This window comes from Doryrhamphus excisus, linkage group LG19 (genome assembly GCF_037039965.1).
Source record: "Doryrhamphus excisus strain RoL-2023G ecotype Guam linkage group LG19, RoL_Dexc_Guam_v1.1, whole genome shotgun sequence".
In the NCBI taxonomy this organism is placed as follows: Eukaryota; Metazoa; Chordata; class Actinopteri; order Syngnathiformes; family Syngnathidae; genus Doryrhamphus; species Doryrhamphus excisus.
The window spans coordinates 1,459,530-1,480,261 of record NC_136375.1 but is presented as its reverse complement, the minus strand read 5'-3'; the positions used below and the strand labels follow the sequence as shown (position 1 = coordinate 1,480,261).

The 20,732-nt window shown below is 32.0% G+C and overlaps 1 protein-coding gene across 1 annotated transcript in view; it reads left to right on the top strand.

Moving 5' to 3' along the window:
* The window catches only part of efna2a (ephrin-A2a), a 106,119-nt gene that overhangs the window by 80,069 nt on the left and 5,318 nt on the right, over positions 1 to 20,732 (top strand). The window contains exons 2-3 of the mRNA XM_078799277.1: positions 9,491 to 9,783; positions 20,386 to 20,452. Coding sequence (XP_078655403.1) covers positions 9,491 to 9,783; positions 20,386 to 20,452 — 360 coding nt within the window. The remainder of the gene's footprint in view (positions 1 to 9,490; positions 9,784 to 20,385; positions 20,453 to 20,732) is intronic.

The following is a 20,732-nucleotide window of genomic DNA, read 5'->3' as shown; positions in this document are numbered from 1 at the left end:
TTTTATTTTATTTTATTTTATTTTATTTTATTTTATTTTATTTTATTTTATTTTATTTTATTTTATTTTATTTTATTTTATTTTATTTTTGGAAGTTGTTGGCATGCTTAGCATCACATGACCTTTTTCTCAAGGTTACATTATAATAACTCAATAACATTTTTTCTTTTTGTTAAAATTCAAGTTTTCACATAAAATTAATTGAAAAAATCCATAAATAAAAATAAATAAATACGGTATAGTGACTGTTTTCTAATTATGAAATAAATGAAATAAATATTGAAATATATTATTGTGTATGTGTTTAACCCAAACTAGTGAAAGTTTATAAATAAAAAAAAGTAAGAATAATTAATCTTGGTCAAGGTGATATTTGCAAATTTCATTATTATTATTTTTATTATTATTTTATTTTACTTTATTTTATTTATTTTTTTTTAATTTTATTTTATTTATGTATTTATTTATTTATTTATTTTTGGACGTTGTTGGCATGCTTAGCATCACATGACCTTCTTCTCAAGGTTACATTATAATAACTCAATAACATTTTTTTTATTTTGTTAAAATTCAAGGTTTCACATCAAATTAAATAAAAAATGAAAAAAATAAAAAATCATGATTTAAGCGCTAGTTTTGCTCATGGGTGAAAAATAATATTCAATTTACCGTCACACACACACACACACACACACATACACACACACACACATAATATAATTTTTTATATGTGATTGCTGCATTAGTGTGAGTGACAGCAGGAGATCAAGTGAGGCTGGGTGTGTGTGGGTGGGTGTGGGGGGGGGGGGGGTAGTGACGTGGCAAGAGAATGGCAGCATCTTCTTGATGTGTGTGTGTGTGTGTGTGTGTGTGTGTGTGCGTATGAACGTGCAGGCAGGTGTGGTAAACATTCATATTTTTTCTCCAAGCAAGAGGCTTTGATCATCATCATGCTGAGATACCGTGATGATGATGATGATGATGATGATGATGACACACACACACACTACAGCCGAGGCCTGGCCGACATATCAATATAATAAAAAAAAATATATTTCCTTCAAGCATCATATCCATACAAAAAAATGCAAGTGCTGGAGCCTATCCCAGCTGTCTTGGGGCGAGAGGCGGGGTCCACCCTGGACTGGTGGCCAGCCAATCACAGGGCACATATAGACAAACAACCATTCATACTCGTACATTATTAAAATAAAATAAAATAAAATAAAATAAAATAAAATAAAATAAAATAAAATAAAATAAAATAAAATAAAATAAAATAAAATAAAATAAAATAAAATAAAATAAAATAAAATAATTAATTACTCAAACTTTTTTTGTATTTATAAACTTTCACTAGTTTGGGTTAAACACACACACAATAATATATTTCAATATTTATTTCATTTATTTCATAATTAGAAAACAGTCACTATACCGTATTTCTTTATTTTTATTTATGGATTTTTTCATTTAATTTTAACAAAAAGAAAAAATGTTATTGAGTTATTATAATGTAACCTTGAGAAGAAGGTCATGTGATGCTAAGCATGCCAACAACGTCCAATAAAATAATAATAATAATAATAATATATAATTTAATTATAATTATGCTGCTTGCTTCTGTGCAATGGGAGATACAAGATTATTATTATTATTATTATTATTATTATTATTATTATTATTATTATTAAAAAAACAGGGATAATAATAATAATTATTATTATTATTATTTTATAATTGTATTTTGTTATTTTATTATTTTATAAAATAATTATTATTTGAATTATTATTAAAATACCAGGGATAATAATAATTATTATTATTATTATTATTTTATAATTGTATTTTATTATTTAATAAAATTATTATTATTTTAATTATTATTAAAAGACCAAAGATGGTAATAATAATAATAATAGCTGTGAGGTCTGCGTGCTAACCACTTGGCCATCATGCAGCCTTAAATATTATTTAAATATTTACTAATTAATATGTTTAAATGTTGAATTAAATTAATTTAAATATTAAAATTAATGAATTCAAAATTAATATATTAATATTAAATAATTAAATGAATTTAAATATAAAATTAAAAATAAAATTAAATATAAAATTAGTTTAAATATAATTTTAAATATTAAACTAAATTAATTTAAATATTTAAATTAATAAATTAATATTCAATATTTAAATAAATATTATTAAAACATAATAATTTAAACTCCATGCTACAAAAAGAAAATTAAAGAAAAGTTTTTTTCTCAGAAAATTGAGACTTTTATATCTCCTATTTTTATTTTTTATTTTTATTTTTTTGCTTGAGAGTGATGATGCAACTCCACAATAGAAGAGATCATGTTGGGTGCAGTTTTATGCTGAATAAAACCTACACATTCCCATTGATGCAATAAATGAAAGCCATCCATGAAGTTCTTCCCGGTTCTGTAAACCGGGAATAACGGGGAAAAAACCAAGGAATTCTGGGATTAATTTGCACGTAAGCATTTCTGTACACAAGACGGCCAAACGCCGCGTCACAGGAAATGCGACAACCATCTTGCACTAAACGCGGCGTGAGCGTACACTTCGGCATCTGTTAGCCGTTATCATGAATCATTCCCTGCCTGGGATTGCGATTCCGGAGCGTTCGGCCGTGCACATCGGCAGCAACATCTGCAATCCGACAAGCGCGTCAGCGAGCGAAGGCTCTTAAATAAATTCAGTCCTTCACCTTGGCGGCCATTGATTGGCTGCCATGGAGACATTTGGGGGTCTGAGCACCGGCTGGATATTCGGCTTTGGGACAAATTATCCTTCTCAAAAGGCGGTCGCGGCGTTCCCGGAGGGCAAATCAGGAAGTGAGTTGGATGTGAAATGAGCGCCTTCATGCCTCGTTGGACGCGGCTGGGAGTGTGTGTGGGGGGGGGGTTAAATTCTGCCGAGGCCTAACGGGGCTCGTGAACAGATCATTTGGAGGCATTGATTCAGCTGGGGGGGGGGGGGGGCGGGGGGAGTCGGGCTCGGTCCTCCCTGCTGCCAATCAAATGCGATTAAGCACTTAATGGGGGGGATTGCTTGATGCTGGGGGTGGAAGGGGAAGTAGGACAATGGAGTAGGAGCGGGATCATCGGATGGCATGGAATGTGAGGAGGGAAGATGACGGAGCAGATGGGATGAAGCAGGGACGTCCTAACTTTTCCCACGTCGGGAAAAATGATAGGATGCAACTTTTGTCCATATGCTAACAGCTTCTATATTTTACAATATTTGTCATATAGCTGAAAGTATCATGCTGTTCATTTTTATACTTCTTAAATCATTTTCAGAAATTGGATTTTAGGAATAAAAGAAAAAATTAATATTAATATGAAGTAAATAATATAAAATAATAATAAATATGATAATAATAATAAATAAATAAATAAATATTAATAAATAATACATTAATATTAATATATAAATAATAAACATTTTATGGAAAAAATAAAAAATAAATATAATTTAAAATAAATAAAATAAAGTGATAATAAATATAATAATAAATAAATAGACTAAATAATAAATACTGATAAATAATAGATTAATATTAATATTTATATATGAATACTAAATATTAATATGAAGTAAATGATATAAAATAATAATAAATATGATAATAAATAAATAAATAAATATTAATAAATAATAAATTAATATCAATATATAAATAATAAACATTTTATGAATAAAATAAAAAATAAATATAATTTAAAATAAATAAAATAAAGTAATAATAAATATAATAATAAATAAATAGACTAAATAATAAATACTAATAAATAATAGATTAATATTAATATTTATATATGAATACTAAATAATAAACATTTTCATAAATTGTATTTTATGAATAAAATAAAAAATAAATATAATATAAAATAAATAATATAAAATAATAATAAATACAATATAAAATGAATAATCTAAATAATAAATTAATGTTAATATTAATATATAAATAAAAACATTTTCATAAATTTTATTTTATGAATAAAATAAAAAATGAATATGATATAAAATAAATAAAATAAAGTAATAAATATAATAATATTTAAATAAAATAAATAATGAATATAAAAAATAACAAATAATATAAAAAATAACATTCATACAATATTATTATCACTCTATTCCTATAATAGTTTGACTTTGGGCCCATAGTATTATAATATTATTATTATTAATATGTTATTATTATTCCTGTCCTCTCAGTGTTGTTGCGCCAATCAAGTCTGGTGCTTGTGTGTCTCACCAAACATGACTGCCACCGAGTGACCAGTGTAGAATACTATATAAAATGATATTCATGAATAAATTCGTCAAAACGTGCATATTTTAACATTTTTTGTCTATATTAAGCAATTCCAAGCATTCAAAAAAAATTGCAAATATGAGGCATTCAGAAGACACATTGAAAGATGTTGTGATGATATGTAGTACTCTACACCGGTCACTAGGTGGCAGTAATGTTACTGTAATGATGAAGGTGTTTTTTGGAGATTTGAATGATGTCACATTTGTTTTACTTATGTCTTATTTTCTTTTATATTGGGTAATACCAACATAAAGCTGACTATAGGGGTGTTATTTCATGTTTAGAAGGCTCTAATAATGTAAAAAAAACATATTTAAAAAGTGATAAACATATAAAAATGTAAATTTTTTAAGAAGGAATCTGACTTCACTTATCACGATTGGGGTCTGGAAGCAAGTAACTGTGATAAACGAGGGACGGCTTTTAGTGCCGGAATAGATTGGATTTTGGGAAGAAATCCAACCTCCATCATCTGGAGTTTTCTCGATTCTTTCAGTTTGTCCAGGCGACTTTTCCCTGCTGATTGGGCCTCGCGGCCACTTAGCCTCACGATGGAGTGGATTGGGTTGCCGCACGCTGCCGAGAAGCGACTCTCGGTCAACGTGCCAAGACGCATTAGCCGCTTGGCGCTCGACCGCCCCGCTTTTTTTCCCCCCCAACTTGAATTCCCCATATGCCAAAGTGCGAGCGCTCAGGTGTGTGTGTGTGTGTGTACGCTTTCACGCCGGTGTGCGCTTCCTCCTTCTTAGGTGTGTCATTTGGAATTAAACACATGCGCTGCTCGCGGCTGGCAACGACACGATAATGCACTTTAGCTAGCGCTGGCGTGCGTGTGTGTCATTAGCATGTCCTTCTGTCATCATGCCTTTCAAGTATTTAAACCTCACGGACCCATATTTGGGCTTTTAAGGAACATGCAAGACAAACCCTTTCAAGGTCACACTCGCAACACTACCATCAGTAACCATCGTTAGCCATCGTTAACCATCAGTAACCATCGTTAACCATCAGTAACCATCGTTAGCCATCGTTAACCGTCGTTAACCATCAGTAACCATCGTTAACCATCAGTAACCATTATTAACCATCAGTAACCATCATCAACCATCATTAACCATCAGTAACCATCATTAACCATCATTAACCATCATTAACCGTCATTAACCGTCATTAACCATCATTAACCATCATTAACCATCATTAACCATCAACCATCATTAACCATCATTAATCATCATTAACCATCATTAACCATCATTAATAATCATTAATCATCAGTGACCATCATTAATCATCATTAACCATCATTAATCATCAGTAACCATCATTAATCATCATTAACCATCATTAACCATCATTAACCATCATTAATCATCATTAACCATCATTAACCATCATTAACCATCATTAACCATCATTAACCATCAACCATCGTTAACCATCATTAACCATCATTAATCACCATTAATCACCAGTAACCATCATTAATCATCATTAACCATCATTAACCATCATTAATCATCATTAATCATCAGTAACCATCATTAACCATCTTTAATCATCATTAATCATCATTAACCATCATTAATCATCATTAACCATCATTAATCATCATTAACCATCATTAACCATCATTAATCATCAGTAACCATCATTAATCATCATTAACCATCATTAACCATCGTTAACCATCAGTAACCATTATTAACCATCATTAATCATCATTAACCGTCATTAACCATCATTAACCATCATTAACCATCATTAACCATCAACCATCATTAACCATCATTAATCATCATTAACCATCATTAACCATCATTAACCATCATTAATCATCAGTAACCATCATTAATCATCATTAACCATCATTAACCATCATTAATAATCATTAATCATCAGTGACCATCATTAATCATCATTAACCATCATTAATCATCAGTAACCATCATTAATCATCATTAACCATCATTAACCATCATTAACCATCATTAATCATCATTAACCATCATTAACCATCATTAACCATCATTAACCATCATTAACCATCAACCATCGTTAACCATCATTAACCATCATTAATCACCATTAATCACCAGTAACCATCATTAATCATCATTAACCATCATTAACCATCATTAATCATCATTAATCATCAGTAACCATCATTAACCATCTTTAATCATCATTAATCATCATTAACCATCATTAATCATCATTAATCATCATTAACCATCATTAACCATCATTAATCATCAGTAACCATCATTAATCATCATTAACCATCATTAACCATCGTTAACCATCAGTAACCATTATTAACCATCAGTAACCATCATCAACCATCATTAACCATCAGTAACCATCATTAACCATCATTAACCATCATTAACCGTCATTAACCGTCATTAACCATCATTAACCATCATTAACCATCATTAACCATCAACCATCATTAACCATCATTAATCATCATTAACCATCATTAACCATCATTAACCATCATTAATCATCAGTAACCATCATTAATCATCATTAACCATCATTAACCATCATTAATAATCATTAATCATCAGTGACCATCATTAATCATCATTAACCATCATTAATCATCAGTAACCATCATTAATCATCATTAACCATCATTAACCATCATTAACCATCATTAATCATCATTAACCATCATTAACCATCATTAACCATCATTAACCATCATTAACCATCAACCATCGTTAACCATCATTAACCATCATTAATCACCATTAATCACCAGTAACCATCATTAATCATCATTAACCATCATTAACCATCATTAATCATCATTAATCATCAGTAACCATCATTAACCATCTTTAATCATCATTAATCATCATTAACCATCATTAATCATCATTAACCATCATTAATCATCATTAACCATCATTAACCATCATTAATCATCAGTAACCATCATTAATCATCATTAACCATCATTAACCATCATTAACCATCAACCATCATTAACCATCATTAATCATCATTAACCATCGTTAACCATCATTAACCATCATTAACCATCATTAATCATCAGTAACCATCATTAATCATCATTAACCATCATTAACCATCATTAATCATCAGTAACCATCATTAATCATCATTAACCATCATTAATCATCAGTAACCATCATTAATCATCATTAACCATCATTAACCATCATTAATCATCATTAATCATCATTAACCATCATTAACCATCATTAATCATCATTAACCATCATTAATCATCATTAATCATCATTAACCATCATTAACCATCATTAACCATCATTAACCATCAACCATCGTTAACCATCATTAACCATCGTTAATCACCATTAATCACCAGTAACCATCATTAATCATCATTAACCATCATTAATCATCAGTAACCATCATTAATCATCATTAACCATCATTAACCATCATTAATCATCATTAATCATCAGTAACCATCATTAACCATCATTAATCATCATTAATCATCATTAACCATCATTAACCATCATTAATCATCATTAACCATCATTAACCATCATTAACCATCATTAACCATCAACCATCATTAACCATCATTAACCATCATTAACCATCATTAATAACCATCATTAACCATCATTAACCATCATTAATCATCATTAACCATCATTAACCATCGTTAACCATCATTAATCATCATTAATCATCATTAACCATCATTAACCATCATTAACCATCATTAACCATCATTAATCATCATTAACCATCATTAACCATCGTTAACCATCGTTAACCATCGTTAACCATCGTTAACCATCGTTAATCATCGTTAACCATCGTTAACCATCGTTAACCATCGTTAATCATTGTTAATCATCATTAACCATCATTAACCATCATTAACCATCGTTAACCATCGTTAACCATCATTAACCATCATTAACCATCGTTAACCATCGTTAACCATCATTAACCATCATTAACCATCACAGACCTTGTTTGGGAAGTTTTCACTTTCTAGTTCTCACCTACTTCCTGTTCATTGTTTACGTGGCTGTGGTTGACGTCCTCATCAGGAGCAGCTACGAGGCGTGGGATTCGTTTAGCGAAAAACAAAGTTAGCACGAATCAACACCAACGCCGACACGTCGATGAAGACTTTCCGCCATGTTGACGGAGAACAGTTGAGCCATATGTTGATGGTTTTTTTCTTCACTTGAAGATGGCGTTGGACGGCGATGAGAGACGTCTCGCCATATGTTGCCTTCGCTTTCTTCACCGCCTCGCCTCCATTTCCTCCCCGATAACTTCGCTAAATTCGCTTTTATTCGGTAATCCTTGTGACAGTTACACAAGGACCGGGAATCGAACCAGCAACCACTAGATTGAAAGACAGACCAGTAGGGGGCACCAACTTTTTTCTTCATATTTTGACTTTATAGTTTTACAAATATTTCCAATTTTTGAAATTTTTCAATTTTCATAAAAATATGAATATTTTGACATTATTCTCATAAAATTACAGCTGTTTTTTAAAATATTTCTGCTATATCAATAGACCCGAGTTCAATTCCCCCCCCCCCCCCTGGATAAGCGGTAAAAATGAATGAATTACAACTTGTGTAAAAAAAAAAATTTCTTTAATATGTTGTAATGTAATGAAAAATTATATATTTTTTTCTTCATACTGTTATGACATTATTTTCAAAAAATTGAGACATTTTTTGGTTCGATTAAAAAAATTTCTCTTAATATTTTGCTATTGTTTTGGGGGAAAATACTGCAGTTTTTTCTTGTTTTTCTGTAGTTTTTGTAGTTTTTTTTGTTAAATTCTATTTTTAGACTGTGCCGCGTATAATTATCGGCATAATAAATTATAATAAAATATAAAAATCAGAGCTAGTAAACAGGCCAAATATACACAAATATTTATTTATAGTTTATTTTGATTCATAATGTAGCAAAACTTTGCTACTGTTGGTGAATACGCATGCTAGCATAGCGTATCTGGAATTTTCGATTACAGGAAGTGTGCAAAATAATGAGTTAGCCATGTTTACGTTTGTCTGGCAATCTCATTTTCCCGCCAAAAACCGAAAATGGCCTCTCACGTCCCGTCCATGTGGTCTTCTTCAGGTTCTGGCACGGGGAGTACCGGGTGGCGGTGAACATCAACGACTACCTGGACATCTACTGCCCCTACTACGAGGGCCCCCCCAACCACGGCCGCATGGAGCGCTACATCCTCTTCATGGTCAACCACGAGGGCTACACTTCCTGCCAGCACCGCCTGCGGGGTTTCAAGCGCTGGGAGTGCAACCGCCCCAGCGGCGCCGACGGGCCCCTGCGCTTCTCCGAGAAGTTCCAGCTCTTCACGCCTTTCTCGCTGGGCTTCGAGTTCAGGCCCGGACACGAGTACTACTACATCTGTGAGTAAATTAATGCTAAAATCATCACACAGCGACTTAACACCCACTTAAGACTCATTTATTGCTGCCTAGACAGAAATAACCAATTAAATACTTTGCATTACACAAGGCCATGACTCAATATAACATCTTACAATGAATGCTAAAATCATCACACAGCGACTTAACACCCACTTAAGACTCATTTATTGCTGCCCCGACAGAAATAACCAATGAAATACTTTGCATTACACAAGGCCATGACTCAATATAACATCTTACAATCAATGCTAAAATCATCACACAGCGACTTAACACCCACTTAAGACTCACTTATTGCTGCCCCGACAGAAATAACCAATGAAATACTTTGCATTACACAAGGCCATGACTCAATATAACATCTTACAATCAATGCTAAAATCATCACACAGGAACTTAACACTCACTTAAGACTCAGTTATTGCTACCCCAACAGAAATAACCAATGAAATATTTTAATATATACTGGAAGTTAAAATAGCCTTTGTATTTGATTTCAAACTCATATTAGTACATGTTTGTATATTTATTAGGTCTTGGGTATTTATTACGGTATATTTCAAGAAGAAAACACATCTCAGTTTTGTCTTGTAGGTGAAAAAAAATATGATTAGTGTCAACTTTGCTCTGATTTATTTCAAACCCGTATTGGTACATGTTTGTATATTTATTAGGTCTTGGGTATTTATTGCAGTATATTTCAAGAAGGTGGAAAAAAATATGATTAGTGTCAACTTTGCTCTTTGCTGTAGTATCTGAAATAATCTTTGTAAAAAAAAATTCCATAATATTATGACCTTATTCCCATAATATTATCACTTTTTACCCCAAACAAATTTTCTAAAAATTACATTTTGTTTTGTTTGTTTCTCATAAAATTCCCTCTTTTTTTTTTTTTAAAAAAAGTAGTTTTTCTTGAATATTTCAAAATTACATTGTTTTTGCTCCTAACATAAGGAATTTATTCTTGTAAATTATTTTTCTTAATATAATTTTTTTTTAATATTTTGACTTTATACTCATAAAAGTACAGGTATTTTTATACCATTTTAGCTTTTTTAAAACACTTTTTTTCACTTTTCCTTCTGTAAATATGAGTTTAGTCTCATGTTTGTGCTTATTCTTATTATAACTCTATTTTATTTTAGACCCGTATTGGTACATGTTTGTATATTTATTAGGTCTTTGGGTATTTATTACAGTATATTTCAAGAAGGTGGAAAAATATGATTAGTGTCAACTTTGCTTCTTTTCCATAATATTATGACCTTATTCCCATAATATTATCACTTTTTACCCCAAACTAATTTTCTAAAAATTACATTTTGTTTTGTTTGTTTCTCATAAAATTTCCTCTTTTTTAAAAAAAGTATTTTTTCTTGAATATTTCAACTCTATGCTACTAAAATTACATTATTTTTGCTCCTAACATAAGGAGTTTATTCTTGTAAATTATTTTTCTTAATAGAATTTTTTTTTAATATTTTGACTTTATACTCATAAAAGTACAGGTATTTTTTTTACCATTTTAGCTTTTTTTAAAAAATATATTTTAACTATTTTTTCACTTTTCTTTCTGTAAATATGAGTTTAATCTCATGTTTGTGCTTATTCTTATTATAACTCTATTTTATTTTAAACCCGTATTGCTACATGTTTGTATATTTGGGTATTTATTGCAGTATATTTCAAGAAGGTGTTTTAAGTATTTTTTCTTGAATATTTCAACTCTATGCTACTAAAATTACATTATTTTTGCTCCTGACATAAGGAGTTTATTCTTGTAAATTATTTTTCTTAATAGATTTTTTTATATATTTTGACTTTATACTCATAAAAGTACAGGTATTTTTTTTTACCATTTTAGCTTTTATTTAAAAAAATATTTTAACTATTTTTTCAATTTTCTTTCTGTAAATATGAGTTTAGTCTCATGTTTGTGCTTTTTTTCTAACAAGAATAAAGTAGAAATTTTACAAGAATAAAGTCATAATATTATGAGGAAAAATTGAAATATTAAACAAAGAAAATATTTTTTAAGTGGTAATATTATGACAAACAAAACATTATTATTATTATTATTATTATTATTATTATCATTATTATTATTATTATTATTATTATTATTATTATTATTATTATTATTATTATTATTATTATTATTATTATTATTATTATTATTATTATTATTATTACTTTTTCCACAACCAAATTTTCCCAAAATTCCAACACCAGGAAGAACATTCCCTTCACCTCAATGGAGTGTTTGTGTGTGCGTGTTTGCTATGCACACATTTGTAAACATTATGTAAATATGTAAATATGTAAATATGCAATCAAGGCACGCTGATGGAGAGCAACCCAAACACGGCAGCCATCTTTCTTTTTCTTTTCACAGCCAGTTCGGCAAAAATAGCTTTTTTTTTTCTATAATCATTTTTGATATTATCCCTGCTGATGTTTCACCGCACGTTAACAAGAGATGTCTTAGTGTCGCAGATGGGGGTCCCGCCCCCCCCTCCCCGTGGGATGCCCCCTGTCACTGGCGCTGTCAATTACAAATATGCTTCCATAGAAACACACCCAGTCAGGGATGGGGGGTCAATGGATTCTTCATAGACTGACTTCAATCCCAGAAACCACTTTAGCTCATTTTATACACATGACAACAGGGTGTCCAAAATGTGGCACCGGGGCGGCTGTTTTTATATTGGAATAGAATTAAACAAAAAAAACATGGAAAAATCAGCTGGAAATTTAAGTTGGGAAAAAAGGTAAGGTTTGTTTTTGTTTTGTTTCTTTCGGCTTTTTCCTGATTACGGAGTCGCCACAGCGGATCCTTTGATCCGTAAAATCCTAATATCATGAGAAGAAAATTTATGAGAAGAAATTTGAAATAATTGGACAAAAAAAACATCAAAAATAAAAACATATAAAAATGGATAAAATTTATACATAAATGTATAAAAAAATTATAAAAATAAAGTCAAAATATTAAGAGAAAAAATATTTTTCTAATAAGACTGAAGTAGAAATTTTACAAAAATAAAGTCATAATATTATGAAGAAAAATTAAAAACTAACTAAATAATTCGGGGGGTGGGGTTATGTTGGGGGAATAATATTATGGGAATAAAGTCAGAATATAACAGGATTTGGAAATATTTTTAAAATGTAAAAAAATACTACCAAAATGGGAAAAGATCCGTAAAATCCTAATATCATGAGAAGAAAATTTATGAGAAGAAATTTGAAATAATTGGACAAAAAAAACATCAAAAATAAAAACATATAAAAATGTATAAAATTTATACATAAATGTATAAAAAAAATTATAAAAATAAAGTCAAAATATTAAGAGAAAAAATATTTTTCTAATAAGAATAAAGTAGAAATTTTACAAAAATAAAGTCATAATATTATGAAGAAAAATTTTAATATTAAACAAAGACAATATTTTTAAGTGGTAATATTATGAGAAACAAACTAAATAATTCGGGGGGGGGTGGGGTTATGTTGGGGGAATAATATTATGGGAATAAAGTCAGAATATAACAAGATTTGGAAATATTTGTAAAATGTAAAAAAAAAATACTACCAAAATGGGAAAAGATCCGTAAAATCCTAATATCATGAGAAGAAAATTTATGAGAAGAAACTTGAAATAATTGGACAAAAAAAATCATCAAAAATAAAAACAAACAAATGTAAATGTATAAAAATGTATAAAATTTATACATATATAAAAAAATGTATAAAAATAAAGTCAAAATATTAAGAGAAAAAATATTTTTCTAATAAGAATAAAGTAGAAAATTTACAAAAATAAAGTCATAATATTATGAAAAAAAATTAAATATTAAAAATTGGGGGAATAATATTATGGGAATAAAGCCAGAATATAACAGGATTTGGAAATATTTGTAAAATGTAAAAAAATACTACCAACATGGGAAAAGATCCTAAAAAATCCTAATATCATGAGAAGAAAATTTATCAGAAGAAACTAGAAATAATTGGACAATTTAAAAAAAAAACATCAAAAATAAAAACAAACAGATGTAATTGTATGAAAATTAAGTCAAAATATTAAGAGAAAAAATATTTTTCTAACAAGAATAAAGTCATAATATTATGAGGAAAAATTAAAATATTATAAATACTAAATTTTTTGCTCCTAATATGAGGAGATTATTATTTTAAATTACTTTTCTCAATAGCATCTATTTTTTTGTAATATTTTGACTTTATTCTCATAAAAGTACAGGTATTTTTTCCATTTTAGCTTTTTTACGTTTTAACTATCTTTGTTTTTGTAAATATGAGTTTAGTCCCATGTTTGTGCTTTTTTTTCCAACAAGAATAAAGTAGAAATTTTACAAGAATAAAGTCATAATATTATGAGGAAAAATTGAAATATTAAACAAAGAAAATATTTTTTAAGTGGTAATATTGTGAGAAACAAAAAATTTAAAAAAAAACAAAAAAATCATTTTGGGGGGGTTATTTTGGAGGAATAATATTATGGGAATAAAGTCAGAATATAACAAGAGTTGGAAATATTTGTCAAATATACAAATATATACAAATATATAAAAAATACTACCAAAATGGGAAAAGGTGCAAACAGTGGGCTTTTTCGTCTAAAAAACAAAGCTGAGATGCCGTTTTTTTGTTAAAATATTAATATATAACTACTTAGCCCCCCCCCCCCCCCCGTGAAAACAAATATGCAAAAAGTTCCTTCCTTCAAATTTTTCATCAAATTAATAATCTGCATAAGAACTAATATAGAACTGAATCGTACCAGAGGTCATAGTTCACAGGCAATGATCTCCACTTCCTGTTGCTTTGAAGGTAAAAGCCCAAATATGGGCGTGCCATGATTATGCAAAAAATACTTAAATTTTTTTTTTTTATATAAATTTCCAAACATTTCAAAATAACAGTATGGGGTATGTTGTATGCAGAATTTTATTTGTATTTTATTTTGAAATAATCTTAAATCAAATAAGCTGTGGTAAAACTATGAATGTATGTAATATATTTATTTCAATAAAATAAAAAGTGGGTCGTTTGGGTAAAATATTTAACGATAACGAGCACCTGATGTACCACTTCTCCGAGACACACACGCTGTTTTGCCTCCTTGGACAACCCCCCCGCCCCCCTTCCCCAGTATTGTGTTACTGCGATCCCTGAGGAGTGTATTCCAAAAAGACAGGAGGAGTGTGTGTGTGGGGGGGGGTCAGTTGTCAAGTGATTGTGAGTGCGTGAAAGGCCATGTCCATCATCTTGACAAGCCGACATGCACTTTGGTCTCTGAAACATGCAGATGAAGACACATCGATGTGCAACGGCAGCACTCGTGCACGTTTGTGTCGAAGTCAAAATTGATTTTCTCATAGTGATTCATGACCAGGTGTTTGTGTATATGTGTGTGTGTTTGTGTATGTGTGTGTATACGCTCGTCATGTCCCTGACATGTTGACAGGTCAGCTCCGCCCCCCCTGTGACCTCCTCCAAGCACAACTTCTCCGATGAGGCTGAGTGCTTCTCAATGGGCTTTCAGGACACGTCCGATGGTGGATGTGCTGGGAAACCAAAGCTGATAAGAATTTTTTTTTTTTAAAGAAAATAACAAAAGTGGAATTTGTCAGACGGAGCAAAGAAAAGGGATAAAAACAAAAATGGGGGGGTGGATGTATAACTTTGGTAAGACCGAGAGCTTTTGGGATTTTTGTTTTTTCAGCAAGAAGCAGAGGTGAAGGGGACGTGAATGAGAGGACGAGAGGTCACATTTATTTCCTGTGCGCTTCCCATGGGGCTAACGGTCCAGCCAGGTCCACGAGAAGAAGGTCAACATGTCTTAGAAAAAAAAAAAAAAAAACAAAGTCGCCCTCATGTTGCTTTCATTTCTTGGTGCGAGCGAACTCTTCTCCTCCTGAACCAGAGCACACAAAATGATGAAAAATGATGACATTTTATACACATGACAACAGGGTGTCCAAAATGTGGCACCGAGACCGTTTTTATGGCTGCTGCGGCTGTTTTTTTTTTTTTTTTTGGAATAGAATTATTAAACAAGAAAACTGAAACCAAAAGCAGACAAGGAAAAATCAGCTAAAAAATTAAGTTGTTTTTGTTTTGTTTCTTTCGGCTTTTTCCTGATTACGGAATCGCCATGTAAAAAAAAAAATGTAAAAAAAAACATCAATCAAATTATCAAAAACAGATGTAATTGTATAAAAATAAAGTCAAAATATTAAGAGAAAAAAAATATTTTTCTAACAAGAATAAAATATAATTTTTACAGGAATAAAGTCATAATATTATGAGGAAGAATTGAAATATTAAACAAAGAAAATATTTTTTAAGTGGTAATATTATGAGAAACAAAAAATTAAAAAAAAACACAGCGGATCCTTTGTTCCGTAAAATCCTAATATCATGAGAAGAAAATTTACGAGAAGAAACTTAAAATAATAAAAAACAACATGAAAAATAAAAACAAACAGATGTAATTGTATAAAAATAAAGTCAAAATATTAAGAGAAAAAATATTTTTTTAACAAGAATAAAGTAGAAATTTTACAAGAATAAAGTCATAATATTATGAGAAATATTAATCCAGGAAAATATTTTTTAAGTGGTAATATTATGAGAAACAAACAAAATATTTTTTTTATGTTGGGGGAATAACATTATGGGAATAAAATCAGAATATAACAGGATTTGGAAATATTTGTAAAATGTAAAAAAATACTACCAAAATGGGAAAAGATTCGTAAAATCCTAATATCATGAGAAGAAAATTTACGAGAAGAAAATAGAAATAATTGGACAATAAAAAAAACATGAAAAATAAAAACAAACAGATGTAATTGTATAAAAATAAAGTCAAAATATTAAGAGAAAAAAATATTTTTCTAACAAGAATAAAATATAATTTTTACAGGAATAAAGTCATAATATTATGAGGAAGAATTGAAATATTAAACAAAGAAAATATTTTTTAAGTGGTAATATTATGAGAAACAAAAAATTTAAAAAAACACAGCGGATCCTTTGTTCCGTAAAATCCTAATATCATGAGAAGAAAATTTACGAGAAGAAACTTAAAATAATAAAAAACAACATGAAAAATAAAAACAAACAGATGTAATTGTATAAAAATAAAGTCAAAATATTAAGAGAAAAAATATTTTTTTAACAAGAATAAAGTAGAAATTTTACAAGAATAAAGTCATAATATTATGAGAAATATTAATCCAGGAAAATATTTTTTAAGTGGTAATATTATGAGAAACAAACAAAATATTTTTTTTTATGTTGGGGGAATAATATTATGGGAATAAAATCAGAATATAACAGGATTTGGAAATATTTGTAAAATGTAAAAAAATACTACCAAAATGGGAAAAGATCCGTAAAATCCTAATATCATGAGAAGAAAATTTACGAGAAGAAACTAAAAATAATTGGACAATTAAAAAAAAACATAAAAAATAAAAACAAACAGATGTAATTGTATAAAAATAAAGTCAAAATATTAAGAGAAAAAAAATTTTCTAACAAGAATAAAGTAGAAATTTTACAAAAAATAAAGTCATAATATTATGAGAAATATTAATCCAGGAAAATATTTTTTAAGTGGTAATATTATGAGAAACAAACTAAATATTTTTTTTTATGTTGGGGGAATAATATTATAGGAATAAAGTCAGAATATAACAGGATTTGGAAATATTTGTAAAATGTAAAAAAATACTACCAAAATGGGAAAAGATTCGTAAAATCCTAATATCATGAGAAGAAAATTTACGAGAAGAAAATAGAAATAATTGGACAATAAAAAAAAACATGAAAAATAAAAACAAACAGATGTAATTGTATAAAAATAAAGTCAAAATATTAAGAGAAAATTTTTTTTTAACAAGAATAAAATAGACATTTTTACAAAAATAAAGTCATAATATTATGAGAAATATTAATCCAGGAAAATATTTTTTAAGTGGTAATATTATGAGAAACAAACAAAATAATTTTGGGGGGGTTATGTTGGGGGAATAATATTATGGGAATAAAGTGAGAATATAACATCATATTCCCATCCATGAAGGAAAATGGTCGGGAAAGGCTGTCGGTGCGATAGTGGCTGAGTGATGTCCGGGTCCAAATATGTCTTTCATCTTCATGATGGCCGACAATTATTGTCTGCATGAACGTTTAATTAAGACAAGTAGCTGAGTGATGATGTAAGACTTGGTCTTGTCTAATTAATGAAGTCATGTGTCAAATGGCGAACGGTAAAAACAAACCACTTTGGCTTTTGGAACCTTACGGGTGCCGTCTCTGTGGCGCCCCCACAGGCTGTGGCGTGCTAGCGTGCTAGCGTGTTAGCGTGTTAGCGTGCATGGAATACAAATGCTCAGGCAACTCGAGAAAAACACCATTAAGTTACAGTCTAACCCGCTAACCCTGACCTAGCCCTAATCCTCTAACCTGAGCCCTAGCCCTCCAACCCTAACCTCTTACCCTAGCCCTAACTATAACCCTTTAACCCTCTAACATGCTAACTCTAACCTAGCCCTAATCCTAACCCATAAACCCTAACTCACTAACCCTCTAACCCTAACCTCTTACCCTAGCCCTAACTATAACCCTTTAACCCTCTAACACGCTAACCCTAACCTAGCCCTAATCCTAACCCATAAACCCTAACTCACTAACCCTCTAACCCTAACCTCTTACCCTAGCCCTAACTATAACCCTTTAACCCTCTAACACGCTAACCCTAACCTAGCCCTAATCCTAAACCCTAACTCTCTAATTCTAGCCCTAACCCTCTAACCCCAACCTCCAACCCTAGCCCTAGCCCTGACCTTAACTCCCTAACCTAGTCCTAGTCCTAGCCCTCTAACCCCAACCCCCAACCCCCAACCCCCAGCCCTAACCTTAACCCTCTAACCCTAACCTAACCTAGCCCTAGTCCTAGTCCTAGCCCTTACCCTCTAACCCCAACCTCCAACCCTAGCCCTAACCTTAACCCTCTAACCCTAACCTAGTCCTAGCCCTAGCCCTCTAACCCCAACCTCCAACCCTAGCCCTAACCTTAACCCTCTAACCCTAACCTAGCCCTAGCCCTCTAACCCCAACCTCCAACCCCAGCCCTAACCTTAACCCTCTAATCCACTAACCCTAACCTAGCCCTAACCCCAACCTCCAACCTTCAACCCTAGCCCTAACCATAACCCTCTAACCCTAACCTCGCCCTAGTCCTAGCCCTAGCCCGAGCCCTCTAACCCCAACCTCCAACCCTAGTCTGAGCCCTCACCTTAACCCTCTAACCCTAACCTAGTACTAGTCCTAGCCCTAGCCCTCTAACCCCAACCTCCAACCCTAGCCCTAACCTTAACCCTCTAACCCTAACCTAACCTAGCCCTAGCCCTAGCCCTAACCCCAACCTCCAACCCTAGCCCTAACCTTAACCCTCTAACCCTAACCTAACCTAGCCCTAGCCCTAACCCCAACCTCCAAACCTAGCCCCAACCTTAACCCTCTAACCCTAACCTAGCCCTAGTCCTGGCCCTCTAACCCCAACCTCCAACCCTAGCCCTAACCTTAACCCTCTAACCCGCTAACCCTAACCTAACCTAGCCCTAGCCCTCGCCCTAGCCCTCTAACACCAACCTCCAACCCTAGTCCTAGCCCTCACCTTAACCCTCTAACCCTAACCTAACCTAGTCCTAGCCCTAGCCCTCTAACCCCAACCTCCAACCCTAGCCCTAACCTTAACCCTCTAACCCTAACCTAACCTAGCCCTAGCCTTAGCCCTAGCCCTAACCCCAACCTCCAACCCTAGCCCCAACCTTAACCCTCTAACCCTAACCTAGCCCTAGCCCTAGTCCTAGCCCTCTAACCCCAACCTCCAACCCTAGCCCTAACCTTAACCCTCTAACCCTAACCTAACCTAGCCCTAGCCCTAGCCCTAGCCTTAGCCCTAACCCCAACCTCCAACCCTAGCCCTAACCTTAACCCTCTAACCCACTAACCCTAACCTAGCCCTAGCGCTAACCCTCTAACCCGCTAACTCTAACCTAGCCCAATCTAACCCCAGCACTAGCACTAGCCTTAACCCTAACCATAACCCTCTAACCCTGTAACCCTAGCCTTAACCCGCTAACCCTAACCCTAGCCTTAACCCGCTAACCATAACTTAAGCCTAGCATTAACCTTAACCCTCAATTTTTGGAAAATGAGGTTGAGAAAGAAATGGTAATATTATGGAGATATGAAAAACACCCCTGTATAAGAACTGGAGATTGCTATGATATGCTGTGATGCGTTGACTAGCATCATTAGCATATTTGCTCTGCCATGTCATTTCTAATGGAAGTGACATTTCTACTTTGACTATCTCGATCACCGACTCTTCATAACATCTTGTTTTCCATCTCTGGAGTCTCCATGACAGTTAGCGTTGCCATGGTTACACCGGCTTCCTCGTATAATAATAATAATAGTAATAGTAATAATAAGTATAAAACGATAAATACATCAAATTTCATCTCCTTGCAGCGTCTCCTCATCCCAACCATGTGGGGCGGGCGTGTCTAAAGCTGAAGGTGTACGTCAGACCTCCTGGTAAGTCCCGCACACACACACACACACACATGTACACACACACACACACACACACACACACACATGCACATGTCCTGATTGGCTATCAGAGGGAAATTAGAGAGGAATAAGCGGTCTGATAGAACACTTTAACACTTTGACACCCTGGTGTGAACACGTGTGAATGAACAAGCAGATGTGTGTGTGTATGTGTGTGTGTGTGTGTATGTGTGTGTGTGTGTACACCTTCTGCTCCAATATCTCACACCGAGATCGTGTGCTCTTGCAGAAAATGTCTGCCG